At 47.2% G+C, this 18673-nt stretch overlaps 2 protein-coding genes and 1 non-coding gene across 3 annotated transcripts; 2 read left to right on the top strand and 1 right to left on the bottom strand.

The window, feature by feature from the left end:
• Positions 1 to 4050: 4050 nt before the first annotated feature.
• Positions 4051 to 6561, top strand: LOC123139648 (putative F-box protein PP2-B12). The gene is made up of 3 exons (XM_044559390.1): positions 4051 to 4536; positions 4639 to 4757; positions 5818 to 6561. The coding sequence occupies exons 1-3, from the start codon at positions 4261 to 4263 to the stop codon at positions 6329 to 6331; spliced, it is 909 nt and encodes a 302-aa protein (XP_044415325.1). The 5' UTR covers positions 4051 to 4260; the 3' UTR covers positions 6332 to 6561.
• Positions 6562 to 7224: 663 nt separating this feature from the next.
• TRNAM-CAU (transfer RNA methionine (anticodon CAU)) lies at positions 7225 to 7315 on the bottom strand. The gene is given in 2 exon segments: positions 7225 to 7260; positions 7278 to 7315. It is a non-coding gene; the product is annotated as a tRNA-Met (tRNA).
• Positions 7316 to 11519: 4204 nt separating this feature from the next.
• On the top strand, positions 11520 to 17121 carry LOC123139646 (glutathione reductase, cytosolic). The gene is made up of 16 exons (XM_044559388.1): positions 11520 to 11941; positions 12015 to 12079; positions 12174 to 12243; positions 12519 to 12590; positions 12692 to 12895; positions 13223 to 13296; positions 13385 to 13468; positions 14332 to 14419; positions 14509 to 14590; positions 14926 to 14999; positions 15459 to 15566; positions 15682 to 15746; positions 16037 to 16150; positions 16431 to 16530; positions 16643 to 16696; positions 16794 to 17121. The coding sequence occupies exons 1-16, from the start codon at positions 11786 to 11788 to the stop codon at positions 16887 to 16889; spliced, it is 1506 nt and encodes a 501-aa protein (XP_044415323.1). The 5' UTR covers positions 11520 to 11785; the 3' UTR covers positions 16890 to 17121.
• The last annotated feature ends 1552 nt before the right edge of the window (positions 17122 to 18673 follow it).

Here is an 18673-nt window from a genome sequence, read left to right as displayed (position 1 = left end):
CCGACATCTTCAGAACGTCTTCGTGGGCTTCATGATGATGAATCGCCATAGGTATAACCCGGCCCCTCCAGGGCGGGTCATACCTAATAGTTATATCCCCAACATGTAGTGGATAGATATATAGATACGGCAGCGCGTGCGGGCTATGCAATAACATGATCATCAAGTTACAACATTGAGTGTTATTCAATGAATTGATTAACATGTTGAGCAACAAGAGCAAAACCTATGATCTCCATGATTCACGCACCTGGTGGCCACCTTCTTTCCACCCGTGTGATCGCACCGCGATACTTCATGATGGAGTTTGAGATAGTTTACCACAAATGAGATAGAGACTTCACATTATGATCATAGATCATATGCAAGTTGTAGGAAGCGAAGTGCTTTTTCTCATGAAACCAAGAATGCATATTTTGCCAAAAAAACGCGCCCCCTTGCTTCATGCCTACAAAGTTTGTACTACTGACCAACCGAATACTTTGTCGGGCGTGGTGTCCGCCATGGACGGTGTTGATAGGGGCGGAGGATACCTGGCTATGGACGAGGATGGGGGTGATCAATGGTGTCGTAGTTCAAAGCGGACATGCATGTGGGTGGGGCAGCGAACATTCAACAAGGCATGTGCGACAGCCGAGGTGGTAGAGCTACGATGTTCAAATAGAATAGCGCGGATATAAAGCAAGGGGGGCGGGGTGAGGGGAAAGGGGTCCAAAAGAGAGGATTTGGGTAAGACGAGGTGTCGGAGGCCTATGTAGCGGAGGTCCGGACTCCCTGAAACCTTCCATGAGTGGTGACCGGTTTGTGGGATTCTGAAAGCCCGAACGCGTCCACGGACATTTGAGGCACCACGCTGGATGGCAAAAAAATGTTCCAAATGTTAAGATGGTTTGATGATCCCCGTTGAAGTTGCCCTTATGTTGTATGGTTTTTCTTCTTATCAAAGGCAATGCGGTTCTTCCTTGGTGGCCCAGAGCTAGGGATGGAATTTTAACTCGAAAATCACAAGATAAAGGAGTAGCTCGTGACTCGGCTCAACTCAATTTTGATGACTAACGGGTGGAGTCGAGTTTTAATCTAAGCTTGTTAACAAAATGACTTCAATGAGCCAAGCTAATGAGTTACTTGTTTAGCTCATTAAGCTCGTTAATCAAAAGGGACGTGAGATAAATACAAACATTGTTATAGATTCTTGTCATTCATAAAGTGTGCCAAGTGTTCCTTTAATGTAAATTCTTGATTGTTGTGATTTGTGGAGAAATGTATGTGTTTGTAAATATATTTTCGTAGAATAATTGCACACCCAATATCAATATTGCTATTGACGCCTATAACGAGTTAAACGAGCTACCTCTTGAGTTACACGAGTCGAGCCGAATTTGACTCGGAACTCGTTATATTAACGAGTCAAGTCGAGCTCACGTGTTATTGTAATGAGCTGTAACGAGCCGAGCCGACTCGACTAGAATCCCACCCATTCGAAGAGACCAACGGTTGGTTGGAGTTGGCTGACAAATTTTACAACTACGGAGAGTTGGACGGCGATGTGGATGCTGCAGAGAATATCACATGGAAACTAAGTTTCGACGGAAAACCAATAAAAACCACATAAAAATGACGTTTTAAAGTTTCAAAAAAGAAGTTTCAAAAGAAATAAAAAAATATGGGATGTTAGAGCAACTCCAACGGGGCGACCCATTTCGTCCGCCGCCGTCCATTTGGGTCGGCACGGACATAAAAGGCGGCCCAACGCACCGACCCAGCCGGACGCGCGTACGCTCGCTCTCTCCTTCCCGGGCCCGCTGGTCTGTGTCACATTGCCCTCCCCCATCCAACAACAACCCTTGCCGTCCTCCTTCGTAGCCGACGCCGACGCCCATTTTTGTCGGCGACTCGGCCAGCTGCCGGGGCCTCCACACCCGTCCAGCTACGCCGCGCACTCCCACGTCGCCCGCCACCGCCGTCTTGCCGCCGGGCAGCCGACAGCTTCTCACCCCCCGCGCCTCCCCACCACACAGCCGCCCCCGACCAAGAAGCCGCCTCGCCGCCCGGCCAGATCCTCACTGGCATGCTCGTCGGACGGCGGCACGCTTGTCGGATGCCGGCAGGACAACTAGTTGGTCCGTGCGCGCCGCGACTTCCTTTGCCGGCCGTCTCCTTCGCCGACGCCTGCAAGCTATTCGACGGTTTGCCAAGGTACAAAATGGACTTCGTCGACGAGTTCTTTTTTCACAATTTTCTTTACGACTCCGACGATTCGTCCTCCAATGACGAGGAGGAGATGTTGGCTACCGTGTTGGTCTATCACCACCTCAACACCAGCGGCCATTGTTCCTTGGCTCCATTCCGGGCCACCTTCCGGCGCTGAATCGCAACCGAGAGAGCGGGCATTTCCTTCTTTGGAAGGACTACTTTGATACAACAAACATCAGAAATTCCGCCGCCGTTTCCGTATGAGTAGGCATGTTTTCAACTGTATTAGAGAGGGGGTGGTCGGCTATGATGACTATTTCGAGTGCAAAGAGGATGCCGTTGGCAAGATTGTTTTTTCCTCTTATCAGAAATGCACTGCCGCCATCCGAATGCTTGCATACGGAGTGCCCGATGATCTCATTGACGAGTACGTTCGTATGAGCGAGTCTACTTTCCTAGAGTCCCTGTATAAGTTCTGCAAGGTTGTTATTGTTGTGTTTGGCCCTGAGTACTTGAGAGAGCCGATTGCTGAAGATACAGCCCGTTTGTTGGTGATGAATGCCAGCAGGGGCTTCCCAGGGATGCTTGGTAGTATAGACTGCATGCATTGGGAGTGGAAGAACTGCCCTTCTGCTTGGCAAGGGTAGTATAAGGCCCATGTCAGGGCTTGCACTGTCATACTTGAGGTCGTGGCGTCTCAAGATTTCTGGATCTGGCACTCTTTCTTTGGCATGGCCGGATCACACAATGATATCAACGTGCTTCAGCGCTCGTCGTTGTTTGCTAGGCTTGCCGAAGGCAACAGCCCACCCGTGAACTTTACTGTCAACGACCACACCTACGACAAATGATACTATCTGGGTGACGATATCTATTCTCAATGGACCACTATTGTGAAGACAATACCCAACCCTGTCGGAGAGAAGAGGAAAAGATTTGCCCAAGAGCAAGAGAGTGTTAGGAAGGATGTCGAGCGTGCCTTTGGTGTTTTGCAATCTCGATGGGGCATCGTTCGGTATACTGCTAATACCTGGAGCACGCAGAAACTGTAGGAGGTGATGGCTGCTTATGTGATCATGCATAATATGATCGTAGAAGACGAGCGTACAGAACGTTGGGAATGTTGTGCCTGAGCATGGAGTAGCGACAATGTTTGAACAGTTCACCCAATTTCATGAAGACATGCGTGATTGAGAAACCCACGTGCAACTACAAAATGATTTGGTTGAGCATATGTGGGCTCATGTTGGCAACCAATAGATGTATCTTCTTTTATTCGTTTGCAAAACTATGTGAGACCTACGTGAGACCTTTTTATTTTCATTTGGCTTGTAATAAACTATGCAATTTTATTCGGTTCAAAACGATTTTATTTTGATTCAAACCATGCAATCATGCAAAAAATAGGGGGACCAGGCAGCCACGACGGCACATATGGGTCAGCGCGTTGGGCGCCCTGCCGATCCATATATAAAACAGGGCGAACGCCGGGCGGGCGGCCGACCCAAACGGACAAAAAGCGGACGAAATCGCCGTCCTTTTGGGTCGCCCCGTTGTAGTTGCTCTTAAATTTGTTCTTTCAAAACTTGTAAATGGTAATGTGCTTGAACTTAAAATTTTGCATGACAATAGAACATCGCCCTCTTAACATCATGCATTGTTTTCAGATTTTTCTCAAAACGTTCAAACATGGTATTTACAAAGTTTTCTTTAAAGAAAATTTGATTTTCATGTGATATTCTCTAGTCTCGTGTACTTTGCGTTGACATAGACGAGCCACACGTATGCGAAGAGAGTCTTCACCACGTAGTGCCGCCCACGAGGCCGCCGCAACCGGCCCTCCTCCAACTGAACTGTCGTCCGCGTCCTGCCATGTGCCATCTGTTGCTTCGTCCCAAATTAATCCACAATCAAACCGCTGCTTCTCCCCACCGAGTGCTTCGTCGCTAAGCCTCCGCCCGCGTTCTCATCCCCAAACCAGTCGCAACTCCCTCGCACACTCCGACGACGACGAATCTCGGACCAGAAGACACCGGCCGGCCGGCGGACGGACGGACGGAGGAACCCATGGAGGAGGCCTGCGAGATCGCGCGCCTGCCGGAGGAGCTCCTCTCGGCGGCGCTGGCCCGCACGACCCCCCGCGACGCCTGCCGCGCAGCCGCCGTATCCCCGGCCTTCCGCGCCGCGGCCGACTCCGACGCCGTCTGGGCCGCCTTCCTGCCCCCCGGCGGCCTCCCGCCGCTGGCCGACGGGGAGCTGACCGCCCCCGCCCCGCCTTCGTCCAAGAAGGAGCTCTTCCTCCGCCTCTCCGCCGGCCCGGCCCTCCTCCCCGACAGGCTCGTCGTACGTGTCTGCACTGCAGTCATCAATCCCCCAACTCTTCTAACAGATTCATCCTGGGTTGATCGCTAATCGATTGTTCGGTGGTTGTGCGCGCGCCCGCAGAGCGTGTGGCTGGACAGGGAGACCGGCGCCAAGTGCTACATGTTGTCCGCCAGGAACCTCTTCATCGTGTGGGGCGACACGCCGCAGTACTGGACCTGGATCCCACTCCAAGACTCCAGGTTCGTTCGCTCTTCCATATCCATACATCCATATAGCTTGTGTGTCTGAATCTGAATGTTGCTGCCTGGTGATGGCACTCTTATCTAATTGCAATCGCATTCGATTTGATTGTGCTGTTGGTTCGCGGTCGCACCATTTCGATTGCAATCAATTTGACCATGTTAATTCCTGCAACCTTCAACAGTAACTGTAGGATGGTCCTGTCAACCAATACCCAAAACCCAGAAAGGGGATTTCGGCATAGTTCCCGGGTAGTAGCAAGTTTTGGAGTAAGCACAGTGCCTGAAATCTGTTTTTGGTCATCTTAAAACTGTTTGAAAGGGACTTAGTTGAAGCCAGTTTCATTTGGATATCGGAATAACGCTGTAACACTCTAAAGTCCTGGTTACTTCACACATAAGCGAACTTGGTGCTAGTTTTATGTTCCTTACTTTCAAAAGCTAAGGACCTTTTCAACTTTGTTTATATCAACTATAGGCAGCACATAGTTCTTTGAGTATTTTGTGCTGTGAATGTTTCTGTGCTTTATCTTATTCTTTTTCTTATCTGACTGTTTCTATGTTGTTATCTTATTCTTATATGACTGCAATTGGATTTGATTTGATTTTGCTGTTGCATTGTGATCTCACTCGATTGCATTTCGGGGTTTATTGGTGCAATCCGCAGCAGTGTAAGTTGTAGGATGGAAGATTAAACTACCCTGTGGATAAAAACCCAGAATGGGGATTTCGACATGGTTCCTCACTAGCAAATTTTGGAATGATGCTTGATATCGGTTTTCAACGATCTTCAAGTTTCACTTTGAAATCAGAGTACTCCCGTACATGATAAGTCCTTGTTGCTTGACACATAAGCATTTGCTTTTATTTTCATTACTTTCAAAAGCAAAGCGCACACCCTTTACAACTATAGTCATAAATGACACTTTGCATAAAGAATACGACTCTACGGTGCACCTTGTTCACTGCAGACTTCTTTTCAGTATTGAGTTTCAGTTCAACTCATGTTGTTGATTGGTTTTCGTCTTCTTTACAAGTTGTAACCATGTGTTGGCGACAGGTTCTCCGAAGGTGCTGAACTCGTGAATGTTTGCTGGTTCGAGATCCATGGGAAGATACATGGCAAGATGCTCTCCCAAGGCACAACCTATGCAGCCTACATGGTCTTCAAGATGGACGAGAATTCCTATGGGCTGAATTTTCCTGCCCAGGAGGCATCAGTCAGTTCCGGAGCTACCAACTTGACTCGGAAGGTTTGCCTACAAGCTGACGACGGGGACGAGGACGAGTACGAGTACGACGAGGAGGAGGAGGAGGATGAGGATGATGAGGAGGAGGACGACGACGAGTACTATCGGGCGATGACGGACCGGCGCGTAGTATCTCACAAAGAAAATGTCACGTTCCCTCAGAAAAGAGCCGACGGGTGGCTGGAGCTGGAGCTGGGCGAGTTCTTGAACGAGGGGGGCGACGACGGCGAGGTGTCCATCAGCCTGACGGAGACCAAAAGTGGGAGGTGGAAGAGCGGCCTCATCGTGCAGGGCATCGAGATCCGACGTAAGAAATCGGGCTGAGCGAGGCGCTCCCAGGATTCATTCGACCCGCCCGGGTCAAAAGTAAATGAATAATAAGGAAAAGCATGTCTTCTGTAACGTGTGTTTTTGAACACTTCTCCTTTTGCTGTAAATTCTGCGGACAACCTCTTGTACAGACCATGCTGCGCAGATGAGTTATGAGTGACAGACATTTGGTTTGGAAAGTGTAACTAGAGGCAGTGGCTGCCGTTGTAGGCCTTTTGGTTTTAGCAGCTTTGCAGCATCTGGTTAGGTTGAGATCCTTGTGTCTAGTGGCTACTTGGCATCTGGCTGTGTTGAGATCCTTGTGGCTTGTGGCTGCTTTGCATATGCTTCCTCTTGTCGGCAATGCACAAAAGGTTCTTTTGTATATCTGTACAGAGATAGATAAGGTGCCAAAATGCCATACATTTTCACTCACATCTGGATGCCTTCTTTTTTCTGAGAATATGTTAAAGGCTTGCGTATCTGTAAGAATAGATGTTACTCCCTCCGTTCCAAATTACTCGTCGCAGAAATAGATGTATCTAGAATTAAAATATATCTAGATACATCCATACCTGCGACAAGTAATTTGGAACGGAGGGAGTACATGTTAGAAAGGTCATGCACTGCTTTCCCGCAAAAGAAAAAAAAGGTGATGCACTGCTTTTCTGGGAAAGATGAGGTGGTGTTGATAGCTTTCATTCTTTGGCAAGAGTTAGGAAAGACCTTTGTAATACAGAATCTCCTGTCACTCTCTTCTTTGCCCTGGCCGACTGTGAATATTAGAAGAAGATAAAATGGAAATTGGATTTAAAAGAAGACCAAGCCTTTGAGGAAAACCAATGGAAATTGATGATTCAACAGAAGTGAAGAAAAGAAAAGTTGCAGAAAAGCAAAATAAAAAAGAATGGGGTGAGAGAGGCTCGAACTCTCGACCTCAGGATCACTCGCATGTTTTAGCTATGAGACCTACGCGCTAGCCAACTGCGCCACCACCCCGTTGCTGTAGGACTAATGATTCAGTTCTTCTTATACGTATATAAAAAGAGACAGGGAAGAAAAAGGAGAGGGGAAAAAGGGGGAATTGGGGCGAGAGAGGCGAAAAGTCCATTCTGCATCCGAACTCATATGCTCCCGCATGAACAGTAAAATCGAAAAAAAACTCAAAAAATTTCAATTTTTTTTGAAAGAAACATTGACAAAAGTTCTAAGTGCTTGCAAAAATTCGTCATGAAATCACATTCCTAGAAGGCGTGGCAAAAAAAAAATTCAGTGCTTCAAAATGCGTTTGAAAGTAGCTTTTTCAGAGTAATATTTTTGTTTTTTTGCCACGCCTTCTAGGAACGTGATTTCATGACGAATTTTTGCAGGCACTTAGAACTTTTGTCAATGTTTCTCTCAAAAAAAAATTAGAATTTTTTGAATTTTTTTTTATTTTACTGTTCATGCGGGAGCATATGACCTCAGGATTGCTCACTAGCTCTGAGATATTTATCCGTAGGTGCGCTGGCCCCAGGATCGCTCAATGCAACTATGAGACCTACGCGCTAGTCAACTGCGCCACCGCCCCATCGTTGTTCGCTCCCCATCTCCAACCTCCTTTATACATTCACGCAACTACCACTCCACCATCTCCACTTCTGTTGCTGCAGAGAACTGGGCCGCAAACACCTCGAGACTCCAATGGTCGTTCGGATTAGCGCTTGGCCCACTGGTCGACTGTCAAGTGGACACGTTTTGGCAGACGCTTGTGCTGTGTGTGTGGTGTGTTGGTGCAGCGGGTGATCGATCGGGCGACATGCCCACATGGGTCCATCGATCGATGATCCGTCTCCACGGCTGGAGCCTGCCTCCACCAACCACCTTGTCTGAAAACAAGAGATGCGAAAAAAAAATGCGTTTTGTGTAGCCAGGTACACGTCTAGATTCACTGAACGCGGGGACGGACACGCGGAGCAGCCTGCGTCTCGCAGCCAGTTTGGCGACATGCTTCTTCTTGGAAAAGTGCGTGCAAGTCTACGCGTGTAGTCCAAAAAAAAAAGAAACTAGTAGCACATAGTACTAGCAAAAGAAAAAAGAAAAGGGGCTTACAAAAATATTCATTTGATTTACACATAGTCGCTCCCTTTTCAATTCAGTACATATAAGAACAAAAAGAGAATATGTTGTGCAGAGACCATAAACTTACAATAGAATTATTTCAATGCTGCTGTGGGTGTGGATTGAGACGTGGCACAACAACTTGATTATATTTTAGTCAGGCAACCAAAGTCGGCTTCCGTTCCCCTCCTTAAGAAAAGCCTCCGGTTCCTCTGCCTCCCGCCGGTCCGCCTCGTCTTCGGTGGCCTTGGCGTCATGGCGGCGCGGTGGATCCCGGCCCTTGCCGGCGGGTGGGCTCTGTTTTCCGGTGTTCCTCCGAGTTTTGTTAGGATTTTTTTAAAGACGGAATAAGGTTCTCCCTATCTAGTCCCCGTCTCAGTGGTGTATCTAGCATTATCGATAGGCGTGTGGAGGTGTGTCTTTGGCGGATCTGTCTTTAGTGGATTTTCTCGGATCTGTTCGTACTTCGTATACGTTGATGTCTGTCTTTAGGTTGGATCCTTCTGATTTACCCGACTCTTAATTGGCGATGATTGATGTTCTACTGCGCTGGTGCTATGGGGCCTTAGGACGACGACTTCCCGATTGTCTACTACAACAAGTTTTGACCGGCTCCGGCGAGGGAGGAGCCGTGACGACGTGGCACCTTCGACTCGCTTCAGTGTTTATAGTCATCGCTAGGTGGTGAGGGGGGTCGCCGCCAGGAGACCCAATCTTCCAGCGCCGTCCTCTGGCGGCTCCCCTCCGCCGGCGACCTCGGTCGTCGAGGTGAGGGGGGTCGCCGGATCCACGCGTGTGGATCGTTTTTACCTCTTCGTAGTTTAGATTTTTAGGATGTTCATCGTCTTTGTTTCGGCGGCGATGATGACAACACTGAATAAAGATTCTTCGAATCCTTCCTTGACAAGGTCATCGGTCCTATGGTTGGGGATGGATTCGGAAACCAGTCTGTTCAAGCAAGGATGGCGTGGCGGCGGCGGCATCCTCGTGGTGGACCTGTGTCCTCGGGCTCCGCCGTTGCGACGAAGTTTGCTCCAGCGTCGGTGCGGAGCTTGGGAGGTAGTCCAGGAGCGGATGCAGATTGTGGTCTGCATCGACGACATCTGGAAGACGGAACACATGCTGGGTTCATGGTTCGTGGATGGCAGGTATGGTTTCCTTCTGCGACGTCTTAGTCGCGGTGGGGTGTCATATCTGGAGTTCGATGGCGTGTCCGGGGTGTTGCCCCGGTCTGATTCGTTCAACTGTAAGGGCTTCACTTTTGGTGAGCCACCTTGGAGGTCCGCAAAGCTGCATATCAGCGATGGAGCCGCGTCGAGCTCGGGTGAGGAGGTGATCCATCATTCTTTTCTTCGGTGGCTGCTGTCGTGGTGCCGGAGGCAGGTGATGGGCGTTGGTGTCAAGCTCAGAGATGTTCTTCTATCTTTTCAGTTTTGTCATGTCGGTCCTTACGTGACTTGTACTTTAATCTTTATGATATAAATGAGACACGTATTACCATGAAAAAAAAGTATGCTCAGGGCGCTCCGATTGCCTTGGCTATGGTACGAATGGAGGGAGCCTGGTCGGGCCTAGGTTCTATTATGGACGCCTTGCAACAAGGGTGGACATGGACTTCTTCTACGCCGCTATGTTGGGCGATGGCCGGATCCGGAACTCGTCGTGGCTTCTTGCAGACAAGGCTAGCGATGATGTGCCCCTGATTTCTGACATCTCCACTGGCACGAGCCTCATCGTGCGGGACGCTTTGCATGACTTTGCTGGCGCGCTCGGGAAGATTGACATGGCTCACTGCCTCTCAATCAACCAGCTCGCACAATTTTGTGCCCTTTGGGCAAGTCTGGAACAAGTGTAGCTTCGTGATGACATCGCCGACGACATTGTTTGGAAGCTGACCGTTAGTGTCAAGTACTCCGCGATGCCCACCTACGAGGTTCAGTTCCATGGGACGACCGACATCGTCATGGTGCTGGCAGTTTGGGGGCAATTGGGCACCTCTCAAGTGCAAATTCTTTGCTTGGCCCGTCCTCAAGAATACAATTTGGAAGGCTACCTGTTTGGAGAGAAGAGGGTGGTTCAACTACGGTTTTATGTCAGCTTTGCAAGAGGGGTCCTGAGTGGGCGGTCCTTGCTCCATATGCGGAAACCTCATGGAAATCCAAAGTGCCTCTTCAATGCAGGTTCTTTTCATGGCTTTGCGGCAAGGAATAGATGTTGGACACCGGATCGCTTGGCGAGGCATGGCCTACCACACCAAGCATCGTGTCCACTTTGTGATCAGCATCGGGAGACCATCAACCATATCCCTCCCCTCCTTCGTCCTGGCGAGGACAGTTCGTACAACGATCATCACCGCCCTTGGTCATCCGGCGTGGATACCCACTACTACCAGCTCCATTGTTGAATGGTGCAATGCATGCCATGATCGTGACATGGACGCCAAAGACGTGAGAACTTTGCTAGCGCTTGACTTGTGGACACCGTGGAAGCACAGAAATGCCGTGGTCTTTGATGGGGCTACTCCACCGGCAATTGTGGTGATACGGCAAATTGAGGCGGAAGGAAGGGCATGGAAGATGGCCGGACTCACTAGAGGCAACTATGATGGATTCTTTGCAGCGGTGGCAGGTTAATGTGAACAGTAGCTAGCATAGCTTCTATGGATGTTTATGGGCGCGTTTACCGCGTTGTAAAACCTTGTAAACCTGGTGGATAGGTCGTCTTCGCCACTTCCCCCCCCCCCCCCCCCCCTCCCTGTTAATGCATGATATACACACTCATGCATATTCTAGAAAAAAAATAGATGTATGTTTTTTTTTAAATGCTGTCTTGGTTCGAGTACGACACTCGAGGTCGTCCCTTCACTTGACCGCCCGTCTGAACACGTCACCCCTGCAGGAGATCCGAGAGGATGGCTACTATGTCATCGCTGATGCCTCTCTCGCCCGAGTTGTCACTGCTGATGTAAACACGCGCGATCATTAGGCACTCAGTTTAGACGTTTTTTTCTTTTCCCTTAAAACTGTCTGCCACTACTTGAGAAGTCCAGATGCTGATTTGGCTAACATAAGCGGCGTCTGATGCTCTGAAAACAGTACGATCCCGTGGAGCCGTGGAGGACCGGTGGCGAGCGACGCGAAGTCGCGAAGCGGGCCGGCTCCACGTCTCCCGTCCGGGAACGAATTTAAGCCCGAGGGGACAAGTTTCCGATCATTCTCCCCCCTCCTCCCCTCCGTATAATAAGATCCATCCGTCCATCCTCTAATCCCGTAGCAGCCAGCGTAGCCTAGCCGCCCCCACCTGCTCCCCTCTGCTCCGGGATCCATCCGTCCACCCAGGCCGTCGTCGACCTAGGGTTTTGTGCAGACCATGGCGCGGAAGATGCTCAAGGACGGGGAGGCGCCCGCCGTCGCCGACGCCGACGGCGGCGGGGGCGAGGGGAGCTACGACTACGACCTCTTCGTCATCGGCGCCGGCAGCGGCGGCGTCCGCGGCTCCCGCACCGCCGCGGGATTCGGGGCCAAGGTCTGCGCGCCCCCTCCCTCCGCTTGCTTGTTTCCCCTCCTCATCCCCCCGCATCTGAGGTGGTTTTCTTCAGGTTGCGATCTGCGAGCTCCCGTTCCACCCCATCAGCTCCGAGTGGCTCGGAGGCCACGGCGGAACGTAACGCGCAATCCCGAATTACCTGCCTCCTCTGCATTTTTCTTGCTGGAATTGCCCTCTGAATCTGTTATCTGTGTGTGCTCGCTGCGTTTAGGTGCGTCATACGTGGCTGCGTCCCGAAGAAGATTCTCGTCTACGGGGCATCTTTCCGGGGGGAATTCGATGTAAGTGGTCTTATGCAAGCTAGTAGCTGTTGTTGTCCTGTGAAGTATGTTAAAAAACAGTACTGCTATTACTTTGCCTAAAAAAAAACAGTATCACCTCCTCAGTTGACCAAACTGTCAGATGTTGCCGCACAACCACCATCCTTAGGCTATAGCCAAACTATTGTAGCTGCTGGCATCAAATCCAATTATTCTTTTACTCTTTAACTTGTGTAATCTACATTGGGAGCAGTGTTCTGGTGTGCTTATTTTCATAACCTGTGTGACGAGTGCAGGACGCCAAGCAATTCGGGTGGGAGATCAACGGGGACATCAACTACAACTGGAAAAAGTTGCTGGAAAACAAGGTCAGGCACATACACATCACCTTGGCTGAGCACATTCATCGTTCATACTGGGCACTAGTATAGGTGCCTGTGACCCAAGATCATGATTCTTTGTCCTGCAGACTCAAGAAATTGTGAGATTAAACGGAGTGTACAAGAGAATCCTTGGTGGTTCTGGCGTGACGATGATCGAAGGGGCAGGGAGTATAGTTGATGCTCATACCGTTGAAGTCACCCAGCCAGATGGTTCAAAGCAAAGGCACACGACCAAGCACATATTGATTGCAACTGGTAGCCGGGCAACTCTGGTCGACATTCCTGGAAAGGTTTGGGAAGTTCCCCTTGAGAATTTTTTTATGTTACATCTATTACTGGGTGGTGTTAGTGCTAACATGTTTTCTTAGCTCCTCTGTCTTCCTCTGCCTGTGTTTCTGTGGTTTCAGAATGTTTAATTTTCGACCATGTGATGTACTCATTGTGATTGTATTCTCATTAGTGCTTCACATGAATAATTCTTTTGGTTTGGAACATGCTTACTTAGTCATCTCCGTCTGCCTTTGGGTTATTGAGATTTTTTTTTTTTTTACATTTCACTTATTTCTGTATTCTTCATGATCATTCTGCCCTACACCAATGGGGATATTCAATTGCAGGAGCTGGCTATTACTTCAGATGAGGCTTTAAGTTTGGAGGAGCTACCGAAACGTGCTGTGATTCTTGGTGGCGGGTATGGTTCTAGATTTATTTAAGTACCCTGTACCATACTGTTATTATTTTTTATTACCAATTCTTCCTAACCAACCGCGTCATTGCAGATATATTGCTGTTGAATTTGCTTCTATCTGGAAGGGGTTGGGTGCTGAAGTAGATCTATTTTATAGGAAAGAACTTCCTCTAAGGTATGTAGGTTGATCTGCTGTCACCATGGGCACTGCACAAAATTTCTGGTCCTTTACCCAAATAATATACTGCATAAATTCACAAGAATTTTCATGTAGTTTGTGCAGTTAGAGATGTCATGTCACACTAGCATGTGCCTGAAGTCGATATTGGCCAATTTTTTTAGCTGCAGTGTCACTTGTTTTCTTAAGGCACTCAGTTTAGTTTCCTAGACCATTATGATGTTCCGCTTGCACCTGAAAGTAAAAAGGCACCCAAGCAATGTATTTTTGTGTGGTTTAGCATTATACTGAAAAGTGGATGGTGTGATTTTTAGCTTTTCCATTAAGTAGTGATTGACATTGTTCAAATTGTTTGGAACCTGTTATGTGCATGGATTGCATTAGGAAGTATATCTAAATAGAAATAGAATTTTATTTAAACAGGAAATAGAATTGTTTAAATAGGAAAGAGAATATTAGAGTTAGAGCTTGGATTGGTCTCCTTCAAGTTATCACTTATGGTCAAGTAGTCCTCCTATATAAGGGACAACATATGTACCCATAATCAGTCAAGAAATAAGAGAAAAACTTATCAATCTATTATCTCCCTTATTCATCCTCCCAACCCTATGGTCTGCTCCCCAATCCCTGTGCCGTGATGTTTGGACATCTTCATGCCAGTAGTTACTACCCAGGTTGTTGCAGACTCTAGTAGAACCCAAACCCTTGCTCTGATTATAATTTTAGAACATGTCTGCGTAAAAATAAATTATGCCATTGGCATTTAGTATTCTAAATTCTTATATATTTCACGTCGTGGAGTTCTCCAAACATTAGTATCTGACAGAAAGGTGAACGTAAAAATACACTGCCACTTGTAGGGGTTTTGATGATGAGATGAGAACAGTTGTTGCAAGTAACCTTGAAGGAAGGGGAATCCGATTGCATCCAGGGACAAATTTGACCGAGGTGATTTATGCTAAATTCATAAAGTTCAGTTCGCTTTCCCTATGTTCAGGGTGCAGTTTGTCTTGATCAATTTCATTTATGTAAACCAGTTGAGTAAAACAGCCGATGGCATTAAAGTTGTGACAGATAAGGGGGATGAGCTCATTGCAGATGTTGTTCTTTTTGCTACAGGTAATTACCATGTTTTGTTTGTTTGTTTTGACACTAAGTTTATCTGTTCCATTTAAGCACTTGCACATCATGCAATCAATGAAGGGACAACCCGACACCTCCTGGTTACTTGTGTCTGTAGAGCAAAAAATATACTGTTTTCTGAAACTTGTACTGATTTATATTTTAAAAAGATAACTATCCACTTATTTGTTGTCACATATTAATCTGTTGTGGCTGGATGTGGAAGAATCAGACACTTCTGGTTTCCTTGCTCTGTTTAGAATGTAATATTTATTTTGCATTGAATATGCAAGTTCAGAATTATTCTTATGCCTGGTTTTTAACTTGTGCAGGTCGTGCGCCGAACTCCAATAGGCTGAACCTGGAAGCTGTTGGTGTTGAGGTTGATCAAATAGGAGCCATCAAGGTTTATCTTCTTTCTTTATTCACCCTTTTTGTACCTCCTAGTTGATATTATATACTCTTATACGAGTACATTGGAAATTTACTTCTCATATTTCTGTTTCTGCCCTGACAAAACCACTTGTGAACTCGGGTCTTGTGTCCATATTATGCACTGGGCATGCTATTAATTTCTGCATTGTATACTCTTGGCAATCCGAAACAATATTTACTTCTCATATCTCTACCCTGACAAACCCACCTGTGAACTTGGGTCTGCGTCCATATTCTGCACTTCAGTTATGCTATTAGTTTATGCATTGTGTGCTTCAGGCATTCTGAATAATACGATTTTCACGTCTGTTTAGGTTGATTGGGTCTGTGTCCATATTATGCACTGGATTTGCTATTTAATTTCTGGATAGTATATAATTTTGGCACCCTGAATAATATAGTTGTTAATTTTGGCTTCATGTCTATTTAGGTTGATGAATACTCCCGTACATCAGTTCCAAGTATATGGGCTGTGGGTGATGTAACGAATCGGATTAACCTAACACCTGTTGCTCTGATGGAGGCTACTTGCTTCGCTGTAAGTGATAGCTGTTGTTTGTAATCCCTTCACAGTAACTGGTTCTGTTCGTTCTGCTTGTTGTCTTTGTGTTTAAAATCAGCTCTATTTATTCTTCCCCATCTTTTCGTTACAGAAAACTGTGTTTGGTGGCCAGACAGTTAAGCCTGATTATAAAGATGTACCTTGTGCTGTTTTCTGGTAAGTGATTACCTTAATTTAGTTTAAATTACCTATTTTGTACTTAGATTTAGCAATTTGTTTCAAGCTTTTCTCTGAGAAACATGTGGTTCTGTATTTTGTTCGTGTCACTACAGTTAAAGAGTAGAATGACAGGATAGCTCCTTTTGCGTCAATGAAACATGCTGTCATTTACCCCTAAAAACCTCTGCTAGACTACCACGCTTCTATGTTTTTTGAAATGTGCTACTTTATTGCACTATCATCCCCTCAAAGTGTTATAATGTGAGATTATGCTTTTGTGAAATTAGCATTCCACCACTATCTGTCGTCGGTCTGAGCGAACAAGAGGCTTTGGCGGAAGCCAAGAATGATCTTCTTGTTTACACATCAAGTTTCAACCCAATGAAGAACAGCATATCCAAGTAAGTATCTTATGTATCATGAGATTATCTGTTACTCCCTCCATTCCGATTTACTCGTCGTGGTTTTAGTTCAAATTTGAACTAAAACCATGACGAGTAAATCGGAACGGAGGGAGTACACAGTAGTTTCTCTTTTCCCCTTTTGTGCTCATTAAGAGCTATCTCGGTGTTTTCACTGGTTTGTGCACCACTGCACTGTATCAACATTCTGTTTGATACTAAGTTCCTTGTTCTCGTGGGGAAGGTTTCTGATTTTGTTTCTTTTTTATTAATCTTAAAGACGCGTGGAGAAGTCTACCATGAAACTGGTGGTCGATGCTGAGACCGATAAGGTACTCGGTGCAGCCATGTGTGGACCAGATGCAGCTGAAATTATGCAGGTACACATATTTGAAGTTCTCGTCTTCTTTCTTTTCTTTTTAAGGTGATTTTTTTTCTGTTGTTTGTTTGATGTATTCTATACCTGAGCTTCTACACACGACAAAAATGCAGGGCATTGCTGTTGCGCTCAAGGCTGGAGCTACCAAGGCGACCTTTGACAGCACCGTATGTCGAAAGAGATTGCATTCACATGAGAACCGAGGTCTCCAGATCTCAAGTGTTTTTTCAGATTTTAACTGTACCCTGTTGGCTGGCTTTGCAGGTCGGGATCCACCCTTCTGCAGCGGAGGAGTTTGTGACGATGCGGACCTTGACCAGGCGCGTGAGCCCGCCATCCAAGCCAAAGACCAACTTGTAAGCAAGATCCCTGCAATGTTTTGGACCAAAATTATACTGGTGTGGCCACGGGAACTGTAGACACAGACTCTTGTTTCAGTTTGCTAGCCCTGCTCTTGGCATTTGACCTGAAAGTGTGATACGGTGTATCTGATTGATGGTAGAAATAAGTTTCTGTGGAACAGTTTGTACAGAAATGGTGGGTATTGTCATGATTTCCAACCCAAATAAGCCCTTGATGTTGAAATATTTTACCATTTAGCCTGTATATTTTCGCATTTAGCCTGCATCTCATGCCAGTCCCTGATATACCTGGGCATCTGCCGGGCGGGGCCTACCAAAGCCTGACATAGAAAACCTAGGCCTGAGTGTGGCCTGGCTGTCGGGCCTAAATATTAAGCCCAAGCCAGGCCCATCATGCAAAACCCGTTGGGCCTTGGGCCGGGCCTCTTCCTTAAACTGCAGAAATGACGGGCCTGGCCTTGCCTGGCCACCAGGCTCAAAATCTAGGCGCATGCCTTGCCCGTGGGCAAGGTCGGGTTGGGTCGGGTCGTTTGGGCCGGGCTGCCCATGGCCAGGTATGTGACCGGCTGTCTGTCAGTTGACTGAAATAAGATTTTGAGTCAGCTGACTGACCCAAAATTTGTTTCAATCCGGTTCACGCAAGTGCTACCAACTTGTAACGCCCACGATGTGGCGTCGGGGCACGATTTAAAGGCATAACCGCATTGTGGTTTTATCGCAAGAAGGGTCATCTTCACACAATCCCATGTAATGAACAAGAAAGGGATAAATACAGTTGGCTTACAATTGCAACTTCACACAATACTTAATCATACATCATCCAATATACACACATAGTTCGACTACAAACAAATCCAAATGAAAAGGAAGATAACCTCAAATGCTAGATCCCGATCGTTCCAACTGGGCTCCACTACTGATCATCAGGAAAAAACACGTAGTAGCGGCCAAGGACCTCGTCGAACTCCCACTTGAGTTCGGTAGCATCGCCTGCACTAGTATCATCAGCACCTGTTTTGGTAGTATCTTGTGAGTCACGAGGACTCAGCAATCTCAAAATCCGCAAGATCAAGACTATTTAAGCTTATGGGTAAGATGTGGTAATGAGGTGGAGTTGCAGCAAGCGCTAAGCAAATATGGTGGCTAACATACGCAAATAAGAGTAAGATGAGAAGCTACGCAACGGTCGTGAAGCTAGAAGTGATAAAGAAGTGATCCTGAAACTACTTACGTTCAATCATAACCCAAGCCGTGTTCACTTCCCGGACTCCGCCGAAAAGAGACCATCACGGCTACACACGCGGTTGATGCATTTTAATTAAGTCAAGTGTCAAGTTCTCTACAACCGGATATTAACAAATTCCCATCTTCAACATAACCACGGGCACGGCTCTCGAAAGTTTATACCCTGCAGGGGTGTCCCAACTTAGCCCATCACAAGCTCTCACGATCAGCGAAGGATATTCCTTCTCCCGGGAGGACCCGATCAGTCTCGGAATCCCGGTTAGAAGACATTTTGACAATGGTAAAACAAGACCAGCAATCCCGATAGGAGCTGCACATATCTCGTTCTCAGGGCACACCGGATGAGACATCCTACGAGTAAAACCAACCCTCAAGTTTCCCCAAGGTGGCCCCGCACTCTACTCGGTTCGGACCAACACTTAGAGGAGCACTGGCCTGGGGGGAGGGGGGTTAAAATAAAGATGACCCTCGGGCTCGCGAAAACCCAAGGGAAAGTTAGTAGGTTGTTAGGCAAATGTAAAACCAATGTTGGGCCTT

Source organism: Triticum aestivum, chromosome 6B (assembly GCF_018294505.1).
Source record: "Triticum aestivum cultivar Chinese Spring chromosome 6B, IWGSC CS RefSeq v2.1, whole genome shotgun sequence".
In the NCBI taxonomy this organism is placed as follows: domain Eukaryota; kingdom Viridiplantae; phylum Streptophyta; class Magnoliopsida; order Poales; family Poaceae; genus Triticum; species Triticum aestivum.
Note: the sequence above shows the minus strand (reverse complement) of the source record. Positions and strands in the feature narration are given on the sequence as shown.